This window comes from Parasteatoda tepidariorum, chromosome 6, assembly GCF_043381705.1.
Source record: "Parasteatoda tepidariorum isolate YZ-2023 chromosome 6, CAS_Ptep_4.0, whole genome shotgun sequence".
Lineage (NCBI taxonomy): Eukaryota > Metazoa > Arthropoda > Arachnida > Araneae > Theridiidae > Parasteatoda > Parasteatoda tepidariorum.
This window is the reverse complement of record NC_092209.1, coordinates 42,381,424-42,403,577: the sequence shown is the minus strand read 5'-3', so window position 1 is coordinate 42,403,577 and position 22,154 is coordinate 42,381,424. Positions and strand designations below refer to the sequence as shown.

Sequence of the window (22,154 nt, the reverse complement as noted above, 5' to 3'; positions counted from 1 at the left end):
CTAAGAAATAACGTGTCTTTAGAGCGAACCTTGCAAAAAAACACCAGGCACACCCATCTCATTGATCAAGAAGCAGTAAATCTTTAGTTACTTTACTTATTATATCTACTTATGCATAATTACTTATTATTTAATACTAAGGTATTTAAATTTTAATATTAATATATTTTTCATAAAACTATTGCTACACAATGTACTATTACTCTAATAAATGTTTAAAATCATAAAATAAATGTACAAACACAGTATCTAATAGAGTTTTATTCTAATTAACATAAAATTACTTTTGTGGGGGTCGATGGAGATTTCGAAATATTATATAGGGGTCGATGATCAAAAAAGTTTGGCGACCCCTGGTCTAAGGAGTAATGTGGCGCAACTACCACTGTAAATATTAAGTACCGAATCACTAGTATATAAGACATGTTGACTTGATTCTACCTTAAGGTACCTTTTGATAGATGATGGTTGACATAGTCGATTTATAATTCCCCACAAATTATTAATTAAGCTTAAAAACCTGACGGATTTAACAGTACAGTAATTTTTGAATACAATTTTTACCATCATCTATAGTTTAGCTTTGTAATAAATCATTCAGTGGTCTTGATTTTTATTTTTAAAAATATTTAACTACTTCACTTTAAAGTTTTGAGAATTTTGATTTCTTTTTGAAACGAATAAACTTAAGAATTATAATTTCGTTTGCTGAAAGATAGTTACTTACATACATATGAAAGCCATTTGCGTAAAAGCTGTTTTTCTTACCGTAATACTTGTCATCAAAAATATTTATAAGTAGCTGCATTTCTACAGATACAATGTTGTTTTTATTGTGTTCACTAATTATCTTTTCATTACAAGAAGACAACATTTTCGGAGAATTTAGTTTAGCATCAGCCAAACAATCTTCTTACAGTATATTCTATTTACTAGATAAAACGTTATGCTCCGCAATTTACAAAGAAAAATAAAGTTTTTAAATTTTATTATGAATTGTATTAAGTACAATGCATATTTCTTAAATAATAAATTTTTCTTCAGTAGCCTAATACAGTCGGGTTTTTGATTATATTTATAGAATAACTGGTGAATGGATTCATTGAAAATGATAATCAATTTTTGGTATTTATGTTAATATTTGTAAAATGGTAAATAAAAGCATAATAAATCTTTGAGCATAAATAAATCTTTCTTAAATGATGAATGCTTTTTAGTGACTTTATAGATCTAATCTGATTTTCTATTATTTTAATAGGACAAAACACGAATGGTGAAAATGGTAATCAATTTTTTGTATTTATATAAATATTTGCACTTGTATATATATGTATCATCTAAAATTATAATTCAATGGAACTAAAAGGATTTTAAAACTGAACTTAAGAAGAATTATATTTTAATTACAGGCTAGCCTTTCTAACAGATAAGAACTTCAAATAATCTCTTTCACATAATAAACTAAGCTCTTCGCGTATATATTATCAAATGAGTTTATACTGCGTAGTTAAATGCCTTTGTGAAACCAAAAATTATTCAAATTAATAAATATTTTGAGATATTAATTCATCCGATCGTATAATTACATCTTTCGGCGTCAATTCTAACAATGAAGTTTGGATATTATAGATCACATGACATGAAAGAATAACTATATGGTACATGTGAAAAAAACGCGCACTTGTCTTTTGGTAATAATGTTGTAAGCCTGTCCCCAGGAGCTTCTGCTCCTCCATGTATATGATTTGCAAATAGATTTTCTTTACTTTTTCGTCAATAAATGCTTAGTAAAAAGTATTATGGAATAATCATTTTAAATACGACTGCAAAAAACAAACTGAGGGACATGAATTGAAAAAAAAAGAAGAAAAAAATATATATATATATATAGGATAAAAACAGGTCTTAGGACACGGAAAGAGAGCACGATATTTATTTAATAATTGTTAGAGAGAGAACATTCAAGTGACGCAATTTATCTTTTCAGTCCAAGGGTAGATGAAAAATATTGTAGCTCTTAAGTAGTATTCATAGCCTTTAGAACTTATGGCTATAACATGTAGCATACATAAATACAACGCAAGTACCATTTCATCATGAAATTTTCTGGATTAAAGAAGTTACAATTAGTTGACGAAGAATTAGTTGTGCCAGAAAAAAAGTGCTTAAAAAATTTAATGATGAAGTTAAACATTATTCAATTATCCATTTAAATCAGATATTCTATATCTTTGTCACCGATGTACCCCCTCCGTCCCTACCGTTCTATCCTGCCGGCTATTAAGGGTGTCAGTAGTGCGAGCAAGACAAACAGGCTCAGGATTTTAGAATGAGCAAATAAATATTATTTAACCATCATAATTAGAGAATGAATATCCAAGTGACACAAAATCAGTGCTCCTCTAAAAAGTTAGGAAAAATCTTAAATATATAACAGATTTATTATAATTATAATAAATCAATAAAATGTTTCGTTTTTGGAAATAAGGGAAATCTTATTATTATAAATTTTCTATTAAATGAGTCGAGGGAAAAAATCTTTCTCACGGTTCGATTCAAGGGAAAAATCAAATACATAACTTGAAGCAAAAAATAGATAAAAAAGACAGGATGTGGATTTTAAAGTATGTGAAAGAGTGTTTAGTTTAGAATATTAACTAAGGAAGAGTTGGATAAAGAAATAACATAAAAAGTTTATTTAAATGAATGGATCCACCCTATAAACAGGTGTGACGTATGGGTGAGGCAGTCTTGGCTATAGATGGCGCCTCTGGAAAACAAGAACTGCATTAATGGCCTACGACAACAACAATAGCCTTAACAATTTGGCGAGAAACCTACATCACTTAACGTTTGAAGGAAAACACCGTGTTTTAAAAAGACAACGTTTGAAACGGTAAAAAGGAGAGGCTGATTATCAGCGTCATGCTCTACTAACCCTGTCTATTGTTTTGTTTTATAAAACGTTACACAAAATAAACCCTTCCTGATTTGGATTTATCATCGCTTCTTTATCAATCGATCAAAAGAAATTTTTTCTGAAATTTACTGCATTTTATTGTACGAGTAATAGAAGTGTGTGTTGTTTTACTCTGCATGTTCATTATCATTTCTGTGTTGCAAATTGCTTATACAGGCTTTGAAATTGGTATTTATTTCGTGGGTATAAAAAGGTTGCCATTCTAATTAATTTTTTTTAACTTGTTTCGATATATTAAGCTATGTTACTAGTTGTGAGCACTGTATGTATTAGCTACATATCGTGATATGTGACAACTCTTAAATCAAAATTGACCACAGTCTTTTTTTTTCTGGATAAGTTATAAAAATCTAGCATAAGGTCTTATAAATTGTTTTGAGTCATGAATTTTTTATATTGTTTCTGAGTATCTTTCTACTTCTGAATTTCATGAACAGCCGTCCATATCAAGCTTTCTTTAAAGCTGCTTGCGCATTTTGAGTCACAACTTCTAAAAAACACTCTTCAGAACAAAGGAAATTTTCCTTCTCTAGGCGCGAAATTCGAGGATTTATTGTAAAATAAATCCACTGGGTCTAAGTTTTAATAATACGTTTATTAACGAATAAATAAATATAAGTTGTTAGACTAAGTTTTGATGATTTTTTAAGATACTTCCTAACGTGGCACGATTCATTAAAAAATATTACTAATTTAAGAATCTGCACTAATTAAGGCTCTCAAAGTTATTAAATTACTTCCTTACTGTTCAATTATTGTCTTATTATCTCCTATGTCACGCTAATTTAAAAGATTAAAAAAATAACTTTAATATTTTTTTCAGAAAACCAAAATAATCAAGAAGCTGGACGTGAACAAAATGAAGGAGGTCAACAACAAAATGTAAACAGAAAAGGCCAGCAGCAAAATTTTAATAATGAAGAACAAGGGAGTGAAGGGCAAAATGGTGAGCGAAACGGGGCGGAAAATGCTGGCCAAAATGGTGAGAACCGACGTCTAGGTCAACAAAATGGTGAAGGTGGTCCTCCGATTCAGCAAAATGGTGAGCAAAATGCTGGCCAAAATGGTGAGAATCGACGTCCAGTTCAACAAAATGGTGAAGGTGGTCCTCCGATTTGGCAAAACGGGGAGCAAAATGCTGGCCAAAATGGTGAAAATCGACGCCTAGTTCAACAAAATGGTGGAGGTCGCCCTCCGATTTGGCAAAATGGTGAACAAAATGGAGGACAATTTGAATCTCAGCAGAACAACGGAAATCGACCTCCAGTTTGGCAAAATGGCGCACAAAACGAAAGACGGACTGAATTTCAGCAGAACAGTGGAAATCAACGTGTAGTTTGGCGAAATGGGCAACGGAATGCTGGGCAATCTGAATTTCAACAGAACGGGGGAAACCGACCTCCTGTTTGGCAAAATGGAGGGCAAAATAGAGGGCAAATAGTATTCCAGCAGAATGGCGGAAATCAACCTCCTGTAGCACAAAATAGCGGAAATCAAAATCTTGGTTGGCAAAACGGCGAACGGCGTATTATTTTGCAGAATGGGGGTCCACCTCCTGTTAGTCAAAATGGTGGACAGCGTATTATTTGGCATGAAGGGGGTCAACCTCCTGTTAGTCAAAATGGTGGACAGCGTATTATTTGGAACAATGGTGGGGAACAGGCTCCTATTTTGCAAAACAATGACGGCAACGTTAAAGGTGAGCTATGACTTTTGTAAAGTACTTTACACTTACTGTTTGAAATCTTTAAAAACTTTTAAACTTTCAATACAATAAGATCGTAATCCATTGAAGCAGCGATTTATTTGATGAAGAACACATAAATAAAGATATTTGTTCAAGAATTTTTAAAACCAGGACTGACGAAAGTGACGGGCAAGGGGGACAATCAGTTGGACAGCCCGATAAGAGAGCGCCGTGCGAGATCCAGATTTAATGTTCTCTAAATTATAAATTTAAAAAAAGAAAGCATGGTTTGTTTTAAAAATATATTGATAGGTTTTTATTTTTAGTTATATATACTTTATTTTTAAAGTTCATTGAATTTTACTAGAGATAAAAAGGAAAGTGTGCTAAGAAAAAGACATTTTTTTTATATTGAAGTTTTACATTTTCCACGAACGATCTCTTCTCTAAACCATTCAACAAACAAGGAGTTAGGGGGGCATTACTTTAAGTTTCACGTTTAAGATTAACATTGCCTAAAGATAAGTGAATAAGAATATTAAAAACGAGTCATCAATACAGCAGTGAATTTATTTATGGGTGAATGAATGTGTTTACAAATTTATAAAAATGTTTATAAACCTCTAAATTGTGTAACGACAGTCGACAACAAAAACAAATTTTTTTTCAAATAATTTTTAACAAAATTGCGATACATTGACTGCAACATATCCTTAAAATATCGTTTATATGTGTACATTTTATATTTTACATATTTTACCATATCTCGGGAGCTTATTAAGCGAAGTTGAAAGTGTTTGCACCTAATTATAAAATTCTCCTATCCAAAGATAAATTACACTCAAAAAATTTATTTTAGTAAATAATAATTATTTTGTTTAATAATGGAAACATTTTGCATTAAGTTGAAGAAATAAAAATAATATTTTGCAGTGAGATGAAGAAATAAGAAAAATTAATTTATCGCATACATTTTTGAAAATTCAGCATAGCTAACAAAAGCTACACATTACTTCTTAAATATTTAAAACCAATATATCAAGTAAACTCACAATAACATTTTGATCGCCTTCCAATTGGGTGAATCGAGTTCAAATCCCAGAGATGGCATGTTGATACGAATTCCTCTCCCTGCTCTCATCGACCACAGAACTGACGTAAAATAGCCTAAGTGGTAGACGGATCATGGGTTAGAGGCCCCTTGTCGTCAGGCTATCCGTGGGAGGTTTACGTTGTTTCCCTCTCTGTATAGCGCAAATGTGAGTTAGTTCCATCAAAAGGTCATCCACGAAGGCATATTTCTCCCAATACTTAAACCAGGAGTTCCCTTGTCTTCTGGATTGGGTTCAAAATTATAAGGCTAAGGAGTTGAACATTAGTAGTCGTAAATCTAAAAACTGGGTTGGCTGTTCAACAACTGTTATAAACTAAAATATAATAACATTTTTAAAAAATTGATAAGCAAAAATTATTTTTTTTGTATGTATGTGTGTAAAAAAAACTTTACATTGTCTTTAAAAAAGAACTAACTGTAGGATAGATTAAAATAACAATTTGCATAATTCTTGTATATGTTGAACAGATTTCAGGAATTTGAATTCCTTTAGAAATTTGTGTACATTTGATTTACCTTATCATGCATTTTCTCTAACTAATTAACTAGTTAGACACCAGCATCATTGTATGAAGACAGTACAACTTTTTAGAAAATTTCAGGGATGGTAACGTGATTTACTTATCTATATTTACCCGGGTTAAGTAAAAAAAAATCGTTCCCCCATAACATATTAAAAAATAATTAATATGAATGCAAAACTTAAGCAAATCAGTTTAGAAAACCTAAAGTGACGGCTAACAATAGCAAATTTCCACTAATTATTAGTTTAAATAAATACGCATTTCCTCATTTTAAATCGGAGCACATTTCTTAAAACTGCAGTATAAAATTTTGGGTACATGAGTGTGTGTTCATAATCTTCTTAAAATGTTCATTAAAGAGATCTAGCTTCTTTTCATTAATATATAATTGAATCTTAATATATCAAATTGTGTATTATATAAGTGCTACATAATTGTATATAATATAGTATACAGTATATCGCATATTATATCATGTATTAAATATTACACAGTATATAGTATATAATACTACAGTATACAATATAGTATATAAAATTTTTTACAGAGATCATTAGAAAATTGATATGGATACCAGGTAAGCAATAGTTTGTTCTTAGATTTTTTTTTATTTCATTTATATTAAAAGATATACAAAATATATCAACAATCCATAAAAAGTTTGTTAAATTAATTTTGCCAGTGTTTTAACTATTAATCCTCTGGAACAAAACAATGAATAAGAAGATAAAACGTAAACCGCCAGTGTTTTAATTATTAATCCTCTGGAACAAAACAACGAATAAGAAGGTAAAACGTAAACTACCAGTGTTTTAATTATTAATCCTCTGGAACAAAACAATGAATAAGAAGGTAAAACGTAAACCGCCAGTGTTTTAATTATTAATCCTCTGGAACAAAACAATGAATAAGAAGGTAAAACGTAAACCGTAAAAAAAACCTTTATTAAGTCAAATAGTTGATTATTTTTGACAAGTTTCGAGAAATATTTCATTTATTTTGACTCAATTACAAAAAAGTTGAGAAATAATATTTAAACAAGACGAAAACAAAACATATTTTTGATGCTAATTATTAACGGGGAAAGCGAGATTAAAAAACATTAAAACCAGTTTCATTCCAAAAGGAAACTTAGAGGAATACCTCGATTAAAAACACCTTCAAATTGCATTCCTCAATTTAAAAGGTCTTGAACCCGTTTTGTGCTACTTAATAGTGATTCGCCAGATATAGTTAATGCTTCCCATTTATCCTAACTAATGTATCAATTAATGAACCTTAATTTATGTATTATTTTCGTCATTTTTGACACAAATTGTTGAAATATATTTATAGGAATATGTATTTTCGTTCAGGTCAACCTGTATTTTCCTTCAGGTTCAAAAATATTTTGTTCAAATTCGTTCCGACTTTAAAACGAGGGATTTCAAACGATGACAAACTCGTCCTAAATTTTAAATCAGGATGAGAATAAAACGATTAAAACATGAATAACATTGACAACGTTAAATGATACATACCGTATATTGAAGAAAAAAAATTTAAAAATTAGGTAAAAATTATAAAGATAAAAACTCGAATATACGAAAGTAGCATAGCATATCACTTACTAAAAGACTTAGCGTATTACTAACGATACCGTACAACATATTATCAGCTACCTGTATTTCCTCGAAGGTTATTTACTTATTTTTTTTTAGATACAACCGAATATATCTTTTGATGCTATCATTAAAAACAATTGGAAAAAGGAATATCAATGAACATATCTTTGAAATTAACTATAACTTTTACTCAACTTTCAAATTTTAGAATATTCAAAATTAAAGAATTATTAAAATCAATTTTCAAATATTTTTTTTTATTTCATATGATCATCGAACTTATTTTTATAATTTTGTTCGCTTTTAGGTTAAAATGTTAAAAATAAACCAGGAATTAACCTTAAATAATTGGTTTTAAATCATATATATGAATGCACACCGAAGAGCCATTACATTATGACCACCCTGCTAATAACATATAGGACCACAGGACCACCTTTAGCCCTCAAAACTGCTAGCACCTGCTGTGGCATTGATTCCACAAGGGTCTGATAGGTAGTCTGAGGTACCTGGTACCAAGCGCTCACCAACTGGTCCTGCAATTCCCTCATATTGCGAGGGGGTAGCGTGGCAGCACGAATTTGGTTTTCCAAGTAGGACCGCAAATGCTCTATTGGATAAAGGTCAGGTGAATTTGGGGGCCAAGACATGACTTGAAAGTCACTGGAATGTTCCTCGAACCAATCCATGACGATTCGACCCTTATGACATGGTGCATTATCCTGTTGGTAAACACCGTCCCCCGCAGGAAAAACTGCTGCCATGAATGGGTGAACCTGGTCTGCAACTGTGTTCAAGTAGCTTACAGACGTCAGGGATTGTTCTATGAGGATTATGGGTCCTAATGTGCCCCATGAAAACATTGTTCCTGGGCGAGAAACCATGAAAACCTGGGCGAACCCATTGTTATAGATGGAGGGTGGTCATAATGTAATGGCTCTTCGGTGTGTATTATCTAAGCAAATATCATGCTGAATTAGGTGAACTAAGTTCAAAGTAATCATTGAATAATTCTGAATTTAGAAAAGTTATTAAATTATAAAAATAAAATTTTTCAATTTTTGTTATAAAAATAAATATAAAAATAATTATAAAAATAAATTATTTCAATTTTTTTTTTCTAATATGCTGCTAGCATGTAAGACGTAGGCTTTTAAAACAGGCTTGATCAAAATTCTTTGATAAATATTATATTAAAAATATTAATTTTAAATTGAATTACTGTGATTTTAAAGGAGAACCAAGACCTTAAATAAATTTTTTTTTCAACAAATTTTCCTTTAAAAATTTTTTTTTAAAAATCAGTTTTTAAAAATGATAAACTTTCATGTATTTTTAAATTCTAATATTTTAAAAGTTTGAATGCTTAAATGTTACGTTACCAAAATATTTTACAACTCAATATTACTTGAACGAATACATTTGAAAAATAAATTATTTAGTTGAACAATATTTCTTCATTCAAATAATATTACTTATTTCATTAAATTTTAAATTGAGCAAAAAAACCTATCATTTAAATCTTTTTAAAAAAAATGCATCGAGTAATTTTCAAAACTTTCGAAATCAATAAATTTTATTTACCTACAGTATCATTTAATTTGAATTCAATAAAAATTTTTGTTGTTTCTTTTAATACATATATAATAAACATTTATTAGGAGGAAACAATGGAGGAAACAATGGAGGAAGCGGACAAATTACCTTATCACCGATAGAACAACCAGGTAAATAAATCTCAGCAATAATAAAATAATTTTTTGATTGATTGATTTATGATAGTTTCTCTTGATATTATAATTAGCAGTAGTTAGTACAAAAGATGTATTAAAACTGTTATATATCTAGAACTGTCTTTAAATAAAAGTTACTTTTAAAATAAAATAATAAATTAACTACTGAAAAAATAGATTTATACGTATTTAAAAAAAACATTTCATCTTTTCGTGTTGTAATTATACCCATTATTAGCTTTGATTAGACTTTTAATTACTTAAGTTAAAGAGAAGAAAAATGGTTCAATGTATGATTATCTTTACAGCACTAATTATCATACGTGATTTCATGAGCAATTCTTATTCTTTTATTTATTGAAAAACTACAAAAAGTTTTACTCTAAAAATAGCTGTTTATTATTTTTTACTGATTGCGAAACTCAATGTATTTTCATACAATTGCATTTTCAATTTAAAATGCATGCTTTAATCAAGTATGCATTTTAAATTGAAAAAAAAATTATTATTATTTCCTGGCAAACACTGACTGACAACTCAATATTTTTAATCAATGCGAGATTTTAAAATATTTCAGTTCAAAGCTCACCATTTTTTTCAGTTGCGAAACACAAATTGTTTATTTTAATATAATTTAAGGAACATTTTAATCAGGTATATATTTTAAATTCAAAAGAAAAATTTTATCTCTTTTATTATTTCCTAACAAACTTTTATTACCAATGCAAGATCTTAAATTCTTTTGTTCTAAATTATAACTACTTCATTAATTTATTACTACTATACTTACACATTAATTTATTAAATTATTACTACTTCATTAATTTATTACTACTATACTTGCATACTAATTTATTAAATTATTACTACTTTCTTAATTTATTACTACTATACTTATTAATTTTTTAAACTATTACTGCTATATTAATTTATTACTACTATACTTACATATTAATTTATTAAATTATTACTACTTTCTTAATTCATTACTACTATACTTATAAATTTTTTAAACTATTACTGCTTTATTAATTTATTAGTCTAAATTATTACTACTTAATTACAAGATTTCAAAATGCTTTTTATTTCTAAAATCGACTATTTTTAGTATGATATTCGGGAAATATATTATTCGATGCTGCTGTAAGAATACTTCACTAGAGTAGAAAGAGTTTGTATGAAACTGCTTAAATATTCCAAAGTGTAATAAAATTTTTGCTTTTTAAAAAACAAAATTCGAGCAGTAAACATTTGGGATGAAACCTTAGAACCCTTTCTTCATCACATGACTTACGTTTCAGTAACTACAGCTGTGCTATGACCTGTCCATTATACTGGGAACCATCAAATTTCTAAAGTATAAAACATTTTTAAACTACTATAAAATTATCTGATTTAAATTACACAAGCTAAGTTTGCTATCTAAAGCCACTTTTTATTGACTTAAAAAAATATTTTTTGTTAAAAATGTTCGTGTGCATTTTATAGTTTGAAAATTTCTATATTACATTTAATTTTTGATGCATGAATATTTTATTAAATTTTCAACTATATATTTTAATAATAGCTTATAGAAATCGGTTCAAAAACTTCTGTTTTACTGATTACTTCAAAACAATAATTATTTAAATTTTGTATAAAAAAATCATTAACCATCGTTATTTATTAAGAACGTAAATTTAAAAGAAAAATCTGAAATAAAATTAAATTTCTACGAAAAATATTTTTATTTTTATGAAGTGCTTTCATGGAAATTCTAAATGAAACCAAAAGGAATAGCCAAACCTAATGCAGTCCAAACTAAACTACATCAAAGAATTTTAGCTTTACCTGATTTAGAATTTTTACGGGGCATAAAATTCGACATGAAGTTGTACTATTTGTTGCGTTTCAGGACAGAATGAAGGTGATCAAGTCATAACATTATCACCTATAGAACAGCCAGGTAAATACAAAAATCTATAATTGAAATATCATTACTCTTACAAAATGAAAAAAAAAGGATAATGACATAGTACAAACGCAATTAATTATTTTTGAGATATTTATTATGTTTCAAAAACGATGACACATCTTTGTTTATCTGAAAAGATAAGTTTGAATTGGATTTCCTCTGCTATGCTCTATAGCAGTGGTTCCCAAATGATGTACCACGGAACCCAAGGGTTCCGTGGAAGAGTTAAAGGAATTCCGCGAGTTAACTGTTTTTATAACCAGTGATGAGTTTTTCAAACCTCTGATTATAATTAGATCCAACTTATAATGCATAATTGAATTAAATCTTGCGGTTGCCTTTATGAAATTATTTTAATTAAAATAACAATGAAGTAGAAATGGCATTTTTAAGAGAGAATTATAACCAGTGATGAGTAACAATATATTGAACAAGTGACAATACATAGAACAGTGAATAACAATATATTGAACAAATTATGAAAAGAACAAGCATTTATTAAATATTCCATTAATATTTCCCAGCGCATTTTTTAAATCAAAATAAAGAAATACGTTTCCACAACCATTATCAACGTTTATAATACTATCAACGTTATTGGTATTTTATTCATTTCAAAGTAAACTGTAATTTGTCACATTTAATTTATTTTCAGATTATGTAAATCCATCAAAAACAAATTCATAACTAGACTAGATATAGCACCAGAACTGCAACTGTAAATGTCGGACATAAAATCTAATTAAAGATTATTTTTGATAAAACGAGGAAAAATCTTCATTCCTCTAATTAAATATTTTAAATTTAGCCTTTTATAGGTTATGACGTTCCCAATTTCCTTCAACTTTATTTATTAAGTTGGTATTCCTCGAAAGAAGAATATTTCGGGTTCCCAAACCAAAAAAATTTGGAAAACGCTGCTCTATAGTATAACATTGAGAACTGCTTTGCACTTCTGCAAAGGTGCCTGCCTAAGTAAGGGGCCAATCACCAATCTGTACCACCTGTCTCTTCGTTCAAGGGCGTGATGTTACCCCAAGTGTAGCTTTGTTAGTTTAGCTCCTATTGGCATTTCGATAAGAGGAATAATTGCTTTTTTGAACGATAATACTGAAATAAAAAATTATGTTCCCATTATAAACATATAGGTAATACATAAGTAAGCACATAAATAATAAATTTTACAATGCATCATTTGGGTGTATAAATAGATACAAGCAGCTTTCGCCGATGTGTAAACGGACAAAAAATGCTTTTTTTTTTCATTTTTAAAAAAATTGTAACTAATTCTTTTCTGCATTTTTCCTGCAACCAATCCTGTATGTGAGAATATATAATTATTATTATTCACATTTAAAGTTTGTGAAGGGCTGAATAATCAAAAAATGACATCACTCTCTCATTTTATTTACTTATTAAAAATAACATAAATTTAAAAAAATCTGAATAAGTTTTACAAATTTCCTTCCGTCCTTTTATACATTTTTTAGTTTAATTTAATCAAACATTTATATCCTAATGCATTTTCTAATTTAGTTTAATAAATGTTCTTCTTGTAATAATATATTTTCTAGCTTAATTTAATGTTTAACCTAATTTAACAGTTTTCTAATTTAATTAAATAAACATTCCAAATTATTAACTTTACACGAAGAGTTTCTAGCATTCTGCACTCCACAATTTGTGTTCTGAACTCTCCACTGGCCAATACCAAATGAAAAGCCTAGCTCCTATGTCCAGTTAATTTTTTTTTTATGGTTTTGAAACCATACTAGTGGTAAACAGTTGAAAAACGGTATAATTTTGCATTCAAAGCTTTACTAGTTATAAATGGTTTCGAATATTATGCGTTTATTACGATCTGTGGATGAATGAATGGCTGCACGAATGGGCCCGCCCTATGAACGTGTATGACGTATGGTGCGGCAGAAAGCGAATTTTTGGCCATAGATGGCGCCACTGGAAAACAAGAGCAATCGCACCCCCTCTGCCTAAACAGGCAAACGTCAACAACAACAATGGTTTCGAAACAGTAAAACTGAAAAAAGTTTTTTACCTTAAACTTTACAATTAATCAGATGGAAAAAATTCTGTCGTTTATTTTACCTTAATTTTAGAATGGGAATTCTAACAGTACATAGTAGTTCAAAAATGCTCCGCAGGTGCACAGTAGTTCAAAAATGATCGGTTCAAAAATACATTATCAAAAGATAGACCTTCGGTGCATGATTTCTTTTGTATGAATTATAATACCTAAATTTTTTCATAATTTTTTATCTAATTTAATTTTTTGTTTGAATTTTTAGTTGATCTATACCTTTCCCCTAAAACCTGAACAAAAATTACTTCTTTGCATTCCCTAACATAAATAAATTTTTAAATATTTCCATAAAGACTAGGTTCACCTTAAAAAAAATTTCTTATTTTAAGTCATCTATAGATTTAAATGAGATGATCAATTAAAACTATGAGAAGTCTTCGATAAAGAATTCTAGTTTTAACTAATTCAAGATTTTACGGTAGCATAAAATTCTCTGTTGTTCAATATACTATTTATACTATTTATTACGTTTCAGGATGGAATGAAGGAGATCAAGTTATAACATTATCTCCTATAGAACAGACAGGTGAATAAAAGAAATTATAATTTTAAATTTATATACTGAATTGAAAATTTGATTGAATTAAGAGGAAATATTTGCTATTTTCCAAAAAAAAATCATTTCAAGTATTTGTTTTTGTTGAACGTGAACGTTTTTGCGTAAAATTTAGGCTTTTAAATACCTGACTAAATTCAGAAAAAATATTTGAAGCTTTTTTACTCTATCTTATCTAACTAACTCCTGCAATGAAATGTTACAGCTGGAATAAAAATGGGCATAAAGGACAATAATCACTAAAAGTATAGGATAATAATTCGAAAACTTCTTTTATTTAATTCCTTCTATGAATAGCAAAGTAACTATTCCAAAAATTCGATGCGTAAGTAAAATAATAGTTATTTTTCTAAAAAAGAATTAAATATTCGTTTGTGCTTAAATTATTTTTACAGTTAGTAATCGATTGTGTTGAAATTTTAACGGTACAAAGGCTATTTTGAGACAAATTTAAAGTAATACGTTACTCATGAGTTAATATGTCCCTATGGAACCAAAATAAAACGGAGCTAGAAACTATATTTGACGCAAAAACAAAATAATTATTACAATTAACTTCACTTTACTTTCTCATTTGTTACCTCAGTTTAGTACTTAATATTATTATTATATTGATAATTTATAACTAAATATATTCATTAAAGAAATGTGTAAATAACTTCAGCAACTTTATTTTTTTAGGAAGAAGATGGGGATGGAATAATGGTAATTTATAGCTTATATTTTTTAAATATTTCGGATTATATTTAAATTCAGATTATTCTTAAATAAACTTATATTTTCAGCATTTAAACATAATAAAGTTTTTTACTAATAATTTATTTTAGAAACATAAAAAAAATTTAAATGACCTTTCATTTTTAATTTATGAAATGGATAACCACCACGGTAATCTTATGTTGACCCTTGCGCACAGTATATATGTAGTTCAGTGATGTGAGGAATCTAATTTTGACTGTAATTTTTACCTATACAATCAAATATCGTTACTTTACTTTATCTATACTTTAAATTCTTTTTAATTCTGAATTCTAATTATTTATTCAATTTAAATCATTTTTAACATTGGATATTTTGTTTTAATAGTATTTAAAAAGTCTACCTATGGAAATCTGAGATGGGCATAGTAGTAGGCCTCGGCCCTCTATGGGCTATCGCGTTACTGAGCTTAGTTTAGCATTTAAAAAGTGTACCTATAGAAGCACTTTTCGTTTTGACTAATTTAATATAATGCAAAAGAGTAAGTAATAAAAATGTATTGTTGAAATTCTAGAGAAAAATCAGAGCATAATTATTTAAAAAATAAGATTAAATATTTTAGGATGAAACATTATGATTTGTTTTATATTACTAAGAATTTACTAATACTTTTTATATTACTAAGATCTTCTACATTACTAAGTTCCTTGATCGCTCCGATCACCAACCCTCATTATTGTTTCCCATTCATCATTGCTTCTCACTAAGATATCCATATTTTTCATGAAACACAATTAATATTTTAATTAAATAATTAAGTATTAATTAATATCTTAATTAATATTTATTTGTTGTTGCTGTTGTAGTTCATTTACGTCGCACTAGAGAAGCACAATGGGCTATTGGCGACGGTCTGGGAACCATCCCTAAGGATGATTCAAAGACATGCCATCACAATTTTGATTCTCTGCTGAGGGGATGGCACACTCGCTTCGATAGCCCGAAGACCTGCTCGCGAAGTCGAGCACTTTACGGTAGAACAGTGTAACGGGGACCAATACCGCGCACCCTCGGGCTTAATCAGACTGATCCAAGTGGTCACCCACCCACGCACTGACCGCAGCCAGTGATGCTTGACTTCGGTGATCTGGTGGGAACCGTGTCTTAATTATCAGTTCACTGCGGGACAATTAATATTTTAATTAATATAAAATAATTCATACAAAAGTACATATTAAGTATTAATGATAGTATAATTATTTATTATGTATTAATTAATATAAAATTATATATTACGTTTTTCAAACTAAGAATAGGGCATATTGTTCATAAAATTTCATTATATAGCAAAAAACATTTCATCTATAATTATTTTATAATAGACTTCCAATTCCAACTTTTTTTTATTGCAAATATAAAAGGAAATAAAATAATAAGTTTTTAAAATAATCATTGTTAGTGTTATAAGAACAAATAAACATATTATACGAGTTATCAACTTACAGAACGTTATAAAAATTATCGATTGTACCTTCTTGGTACCAATGTTGTTAGTAGTGAAAAGCATAGAATGATGCGATTTTTTTTTATCATTAACCATTTGACGCAGAAAAAACACCGGTGTCCCTTTTATATATTTTTTCGAACGTTCTAATTACAAGTACAAATATATTTTTGTATTTCTTAATTATAAATAACAGTCCAATAGTTACTAAAAACTTTGTTAGGTTATCGCAATTACATTTGCACTAAAATATAAAATCTAAAATACTTTGAAATTTTTTTTCATTCATGTTCATAAATTTATAAATAATAGGTCTTGAAAATTAATGAAATTTCAATGATGAAAAACTGCTTTCAGGTTTAAATAACTGCAAATAAGTGTAAATTTGACAAAATTATTCTTTGGAAGTGACCCGTGTTTAGAAGATTTTATCTTTAACACAGAAAAAGTCACCAGCGCTTCTTGTTGTATTTCATGTTCATAAATTATTAAAATATTAAATATAATATTTTTCACTTATTTAGACCTAAATTGATACAAATTAATAGAAAAAGTAAGAAAAATATGCTTACTTAAAATCTGCGTCACAGGGTTAAGTATTAAAGTTGGTATAATTATTTCTTACATAGTGATTAAAGTAAAATAATAGTTTTTTATACTAAGCAAAAGAAATGTTGTTAACAAAATATAATTTCTCCAGGAAAAAAACATTTAATCCATAAACAATTAATAGTAAGCATCCAATTCCAACTTTCATTTATTTTAAAGATCAAATGTAAACAAAATAATAAATTAAAAGGAAGCATTTAACATTTCAAAACAAATAAACAAATATAACGAACCAATGAATATCTAATATGAATTATAAACAAACAGAATGTTGTTAAAATCACAGAAAGATGCAAGTTTAGTCTTATCATTGATAAGTATGCTACTGTTTATTATATATCAAATGATCATAGAAGAATGCAAAGGCGTATGATGATATATGTGACCCGATTTCCCTCTATATCAAGGTTACAAATGCTTCAAAGTTTACTATTATATATGGTCAAATTCAAAATGTCTAACATTTTACCGTAGCTCGTTTGAAGAAAAGCACAATTAGAGATTATATTTTTTGTTTTAAAAATGACTTACAATTGCAAGTTTGAAAAGCTATTTTGTGTAAAGAATATATTTTTATGTTTCAGGTGGAGGTGCTAACAATGGTGGTAATAATGGCAGAGGTAATAATAATGGTAGGTAATCCTTCTATTTCAAAGTTACAAATGCTTCAAAATTAACTATTACATGGTCAAATTCAAAATCTCTAACATTTTACCGGAGCTCGTTTGAAGAAAAGCACAATTAGAGATTATATTTTTTGTTTTAAAAATGACTTACAATTGCAAGTTTGAAAAGCTATTATGTGTAAAGAATATATTTTTGTGTTATAGGTGGAGGTGCCAACAATGGAGGTAATAATGGCTGGGGTAAGTAATCCTTCTATTTCAAAGTTACAAATGCTTCAAAATTGACTATTATGTGGCCAAATTCAAAATGTCTAACATTTTATCGTAGCCCGTTTGAAGAAAAGCACAATTAGAGATTATATTTTTTGTTTTAAAAAATGACTTACAATTGCAAGTTTGAAAAGCTATTTTGTGTAAAGAATATATTTTTATGTTTCAGGTGGAGGTGCTAACAATGGTGGTAATAATGGCAGAGGTAATAATAATGGTAGGTAATCCTTCTATTTCAAAGTTACAAATGCTTCAAAATTAACTATTACATGGTCAAATTCAAAATCTCTAACATTTTACCGTAGCACGTTTGATAAAAAGTACAATTAGAGATTATATTTTTGTTTTAAAAATGACTTACAATCGCAAGTTTGAAAAGCTATTTTGTGTAAAAAATATTTTTTATGTTATAGGTGGAGGTGCCAACAATGGAGGTAATAATGGCTGGGGTAAGTAATCCTTCTATTTCAAAGTTACAAATGCTTCAAAATTAACTATTACATGGTCAAATTCAAAATCTCTAACATTTTACCGTAGCTCGTTTGAAAGAAACTACATTTAGAGATTATATTTCTTGTTTTAAAAATGACTTACAATTGCAAGTCTGAAAAGCTATTTTGCGTAAAGAATATATTTTTATGTTATAGGTGGAGGTGCCAACAATGGAGGTAATAATGGCTGGGGTAAGTAATCCTTCTATTTCAAAGTTACAAATGCTTCAAAATTTACTATTACATGGTCAAATTCAAAATCTCTAACATTTTACCGTAACTCGTTTGAAAAAAACTACATTTAGAGATTATATTTTTTGTTTTAAAAATGACTTACAATTGCAAGTCTGAAAAGCTATTTTGTGTAAAGAGTATATTTTTATGATTTAGGTGGACGTGCCAACAATGGAGGTAATAATGGCGGTGGAAATAATAATGGAGGTAATGATTGTACGAAACATATTATTTATGTATTTAAAATACGTAACACGATATGAAGAAATGAGGAGAAATAAAGCTTTTTAAAGTATTTTATGCTTTTAAAAATTTTATGTAAATATTGAGATATATTTTCAGTTAACACATTCGATCTCTCTATCTATTTTCCTTTTTTTACTTTCGACGTCAGTTTAAGACCAAAACAAAAATATCAAGAAGTAAATAAACTTTTCCGTGACAATGAGATAATAGTTATGATATCAAGTCAAAAACAAGAGAAAAATAGCGAAAAGAACAATTAAAATTCAATAACTTTAAAATAAAATTCCTTTTTCGCTATTTTTTTTCAATTAGTTGATGATTATTAGTTCACACTCTCCTATTCCTACCACACTCTTCCTATAGCTTATTCAAATTTTCAATGGATTTATAAAAAAACTCTTTATTCATCCACTCTAGCTCAAATAAATTTTTTACCCATAGGCAAAACGGGTCTTGGTTTGGATTTCATGGCGTCCTCACTTTTCAACGACAATAATCAGGAGTAATAATAAACAGCGCGCATGCGTTGCTATTGCGACGACAGCTGCTGTTTAATCACTTTTTTTTTTTTTTTTTTTTTTTTTTTTTTTTTTTTTTTTTTTTTTTTTTNTTTTTTAGAATTCTTTTTTTCACTTTCAATTTTGTTATGCATTAAGTTGGAGAGTTTAAATTTGAGATATGGGACCAGAGAGATCCCATAAATACTTCTTGAATTGTGAATAAAAGAGAATTTCATCATTTGAACGATATTTTTGTTTTTATTGTTTTAATTAAAAATCAGGAATTCTAATCTACAGTTCAAACTGGATCGTTTTCAATACTAATTCAGGTGAATATCACGAATAAAGAGGGTCTAAACTGATTGACACGGTCCCAAAAGTTAGAGTTGCAGCAAGAAAATAACATTACCAAGGCTGAAAAAGCCAAAGAACGTAGACGGGAATACCTTAAGCATTACACACAAACGAAAAAACGAAAGGATTCCGTTCGCAAATTTAAGCATGAAGGCCGTCCCTCACGAAAGTACCAAAGTGGTTGAGAGAATTGAACCTTACCGAAGAGCGAATGGTGACTCTCCGAACCCCTTTCATGCAAATACGAGAACTGGTTGTTGATCACCAGTTAGGGATAAATGGATCTATAGTCAACGTACCCAAGACCGTAGACTGTCTTCCACGCAATATAAATGATTCATTCACTGTTCATGTAAAATTGAAGAAAGGCCTAGCTTTCAAATCATATTTCACGTATGAACTTGTGAACCCGAAACCGGTGTATGATGCAGCTCACAATCTCTATTAAATACAATTGTACCACTCCGACAATGTTAATATTGATCTCGATTGGCTGTTCAATGTCTATTCATTCATCATAAGAATTTACACAGAGTGTGTCTGAGCTGCATTTAAATATGTCTGCGAAATTGTGTACCTAACAATTCAGGATTAACAGTTGAATATGTCCAAGATGAAACCACAATAAAGTTTCTTTTCCAAAAAAAAAAAAATTGGACAACAACCATTTTGCCAATTGGTAACCTGTGATCGCCTTGCAGCGATCACAATTTTCTTCATGAATCGTATTTATATTATTTTATTTTTCAAGCTCGGGTGATTATTTTTCAAATCCAGGTAATTGGCCATTTCGTTTTGGTTAACATGTTAACAAAATGTATTTGCATAAAGCTAAAATAATTGCACATTTTTACAAAATAAGAAAACAAAACTTGTTGTGCCTAATGCATCTGACTTCCTAAATAATCACTTTAACGACGGAATCAAATAAACGGCTTTACACAACAATCACACATAGATAAATTTCTCCTATACCTGAAGAGGGATTCGAACTCCAGATCTTCGTGGTATAAAGTCAACTTCTTGACCACCATACCACCAGTCAGTGTAATTCGTCAATTTATTTCCGATTGTCTGGTGTTTATTCTAGTTTCATCAATCTGGTTAACAATCTCCCACAATGCACTACGAAGAGATTTCGAATCGAGGAAGCATTTTTACCATACATTTGAGAGTTCACGTTTCGCCACAAATCACGTGATTTCGTGACGAAATAATTCTTAAAATTAACGAAATACTGCTCAAAGACTGCTGGAGTGTTAAAAGTGAGAGTTTTATTAATGAGAGTGTATCTTTATATAATATTAGATACTATTATTTTTCAATTAATCCGTAAATATAATTTCATGAAGTTACCAAAGAGTAATAATGATTTTTGTAGCACTTTATCTAACATTTGTCATTTTAAATAATATTATAAATTATAGAGTTAAATGATACAATGAAATTATTTGATAAAATTAGGAAAAATGATAATATGAAAATAATGAATATTTGAACAAATTTTTTAACTTATGATATGAAAAGGTTAAATTATAATTTAAGTCATGCGGCATTTATAACTGCTAAATGGCTATTAAAAAAATCTTCATACGTCAATAAACGTGCAATGAAATTATTTAAACTCAGCCACCTTTGGCGACCATCTTTCAAAATTATCTTGTGCAACGTATAAACTTCTATGAAAATCAAGACAAATGCACAACGAAACTGTACTTAAATATTCCAAATCTTCCCACTCTCCTCCAATTCTAACACCCTAATTAGTTTTAAACGATATATCAGCAAAGTTTTCTCACCGTCTAGCTGTTGCCCCGAGCAGATTTGATTTTAATTTTAATTATTTTCAAGAGGTTTCAGTACAAAGTTCATTAAGTACTGAATTTTGGAAATAAATTAAAATTTGTCTTGCAGTCATTAAATTGCGCAAACCACTTTGAATTTGGAACATTTCAGCTTAGGCAGCAGAAACAAAAATATTCCCATCTCAGAAGTAAGATAAGGTAGAAAACTTACACTGCTCCATTACGTGCTGTACTACGTCCTCACTCACTGCTCGAGCTATAACTTGAGTATCGTTCACTACTCAAAACAGATAAACTTCGCACCAATAATTGGTATGACCAATATTGGTTCTACACCAATATTTGTTCTACAGCCATATGGAAGGGATCAAAAATAAATCTAAATAATTACTTCACGCCAAAGTTTTCATTTCTAAAAAATACAAAATTACTCCAAATACTTAACGTATAATTAAGTATTCATCACAAATTATTGCTTACAATAATCTAACAAAATAAATAATGACTATAGTGTTGCCAATAGGTATATTATATATATATATCATTTCAAAACAAATAAACAA

General features: G+C 28.9%; 2 protein-coding genes across 2 annotated transcripts in view; both read left to right on the top strand.

Annotated features, from left to right (window-relative positions):
- The window catches only part of LOC139425812 (protein argonaute-2-like), an 18,949-nt gene extending 4,718 nt beyond the window's left edge, over positions 1-14,231 (top strand). The window contains exons 2-6 of the mRNA XM_071181773.1: positions 1,259-1,282; positions 3,804-4,679; positions 6,853-6,882; positions 9,571-9,636; positions 14,173-14,231. Coding sequence (XP_071037874.1) covers positions 1,259-1,282; positions 3,804-4,679; positions 6,853-6,882; positions 9,571-9,636; positions 14,173-14,231 — 1,055 coding nt within the window. The remainder of the gene's footprint in view (positions 1-1,258; positions 1,283-3,803; positions 4,680-6,852; positions 6,883-9,570; positions 9,637-14,172) is intronic.
- Positions 14,232-17,674: 3,443 nt separating this feature from the next.
- LOC107440890 (uncharacterized transmembrane protein DDB_G0289901) overlaps positions 17,675-22,154 on the top strand; it is a gene marked incomplete in the record, with an annotated part of 26,918 nt that continues 22,438 nt past the window's right edge. The window contains 5 exon segments of the mRNA XM_071182268.1: positions 17,675-17,697; positions 17,896-17,931; positions 18,131-18,178; positions 18,375-18,410; positions 18,609-18,648. Of these exon segments, the coding sequence (XP_071038369.1) occupies positions 17,677-17,697; positions 17,896-17,931; positions 18,131-18,178; positions 18,375-18,410; positions 18,609-18,648 (181 nt within the window).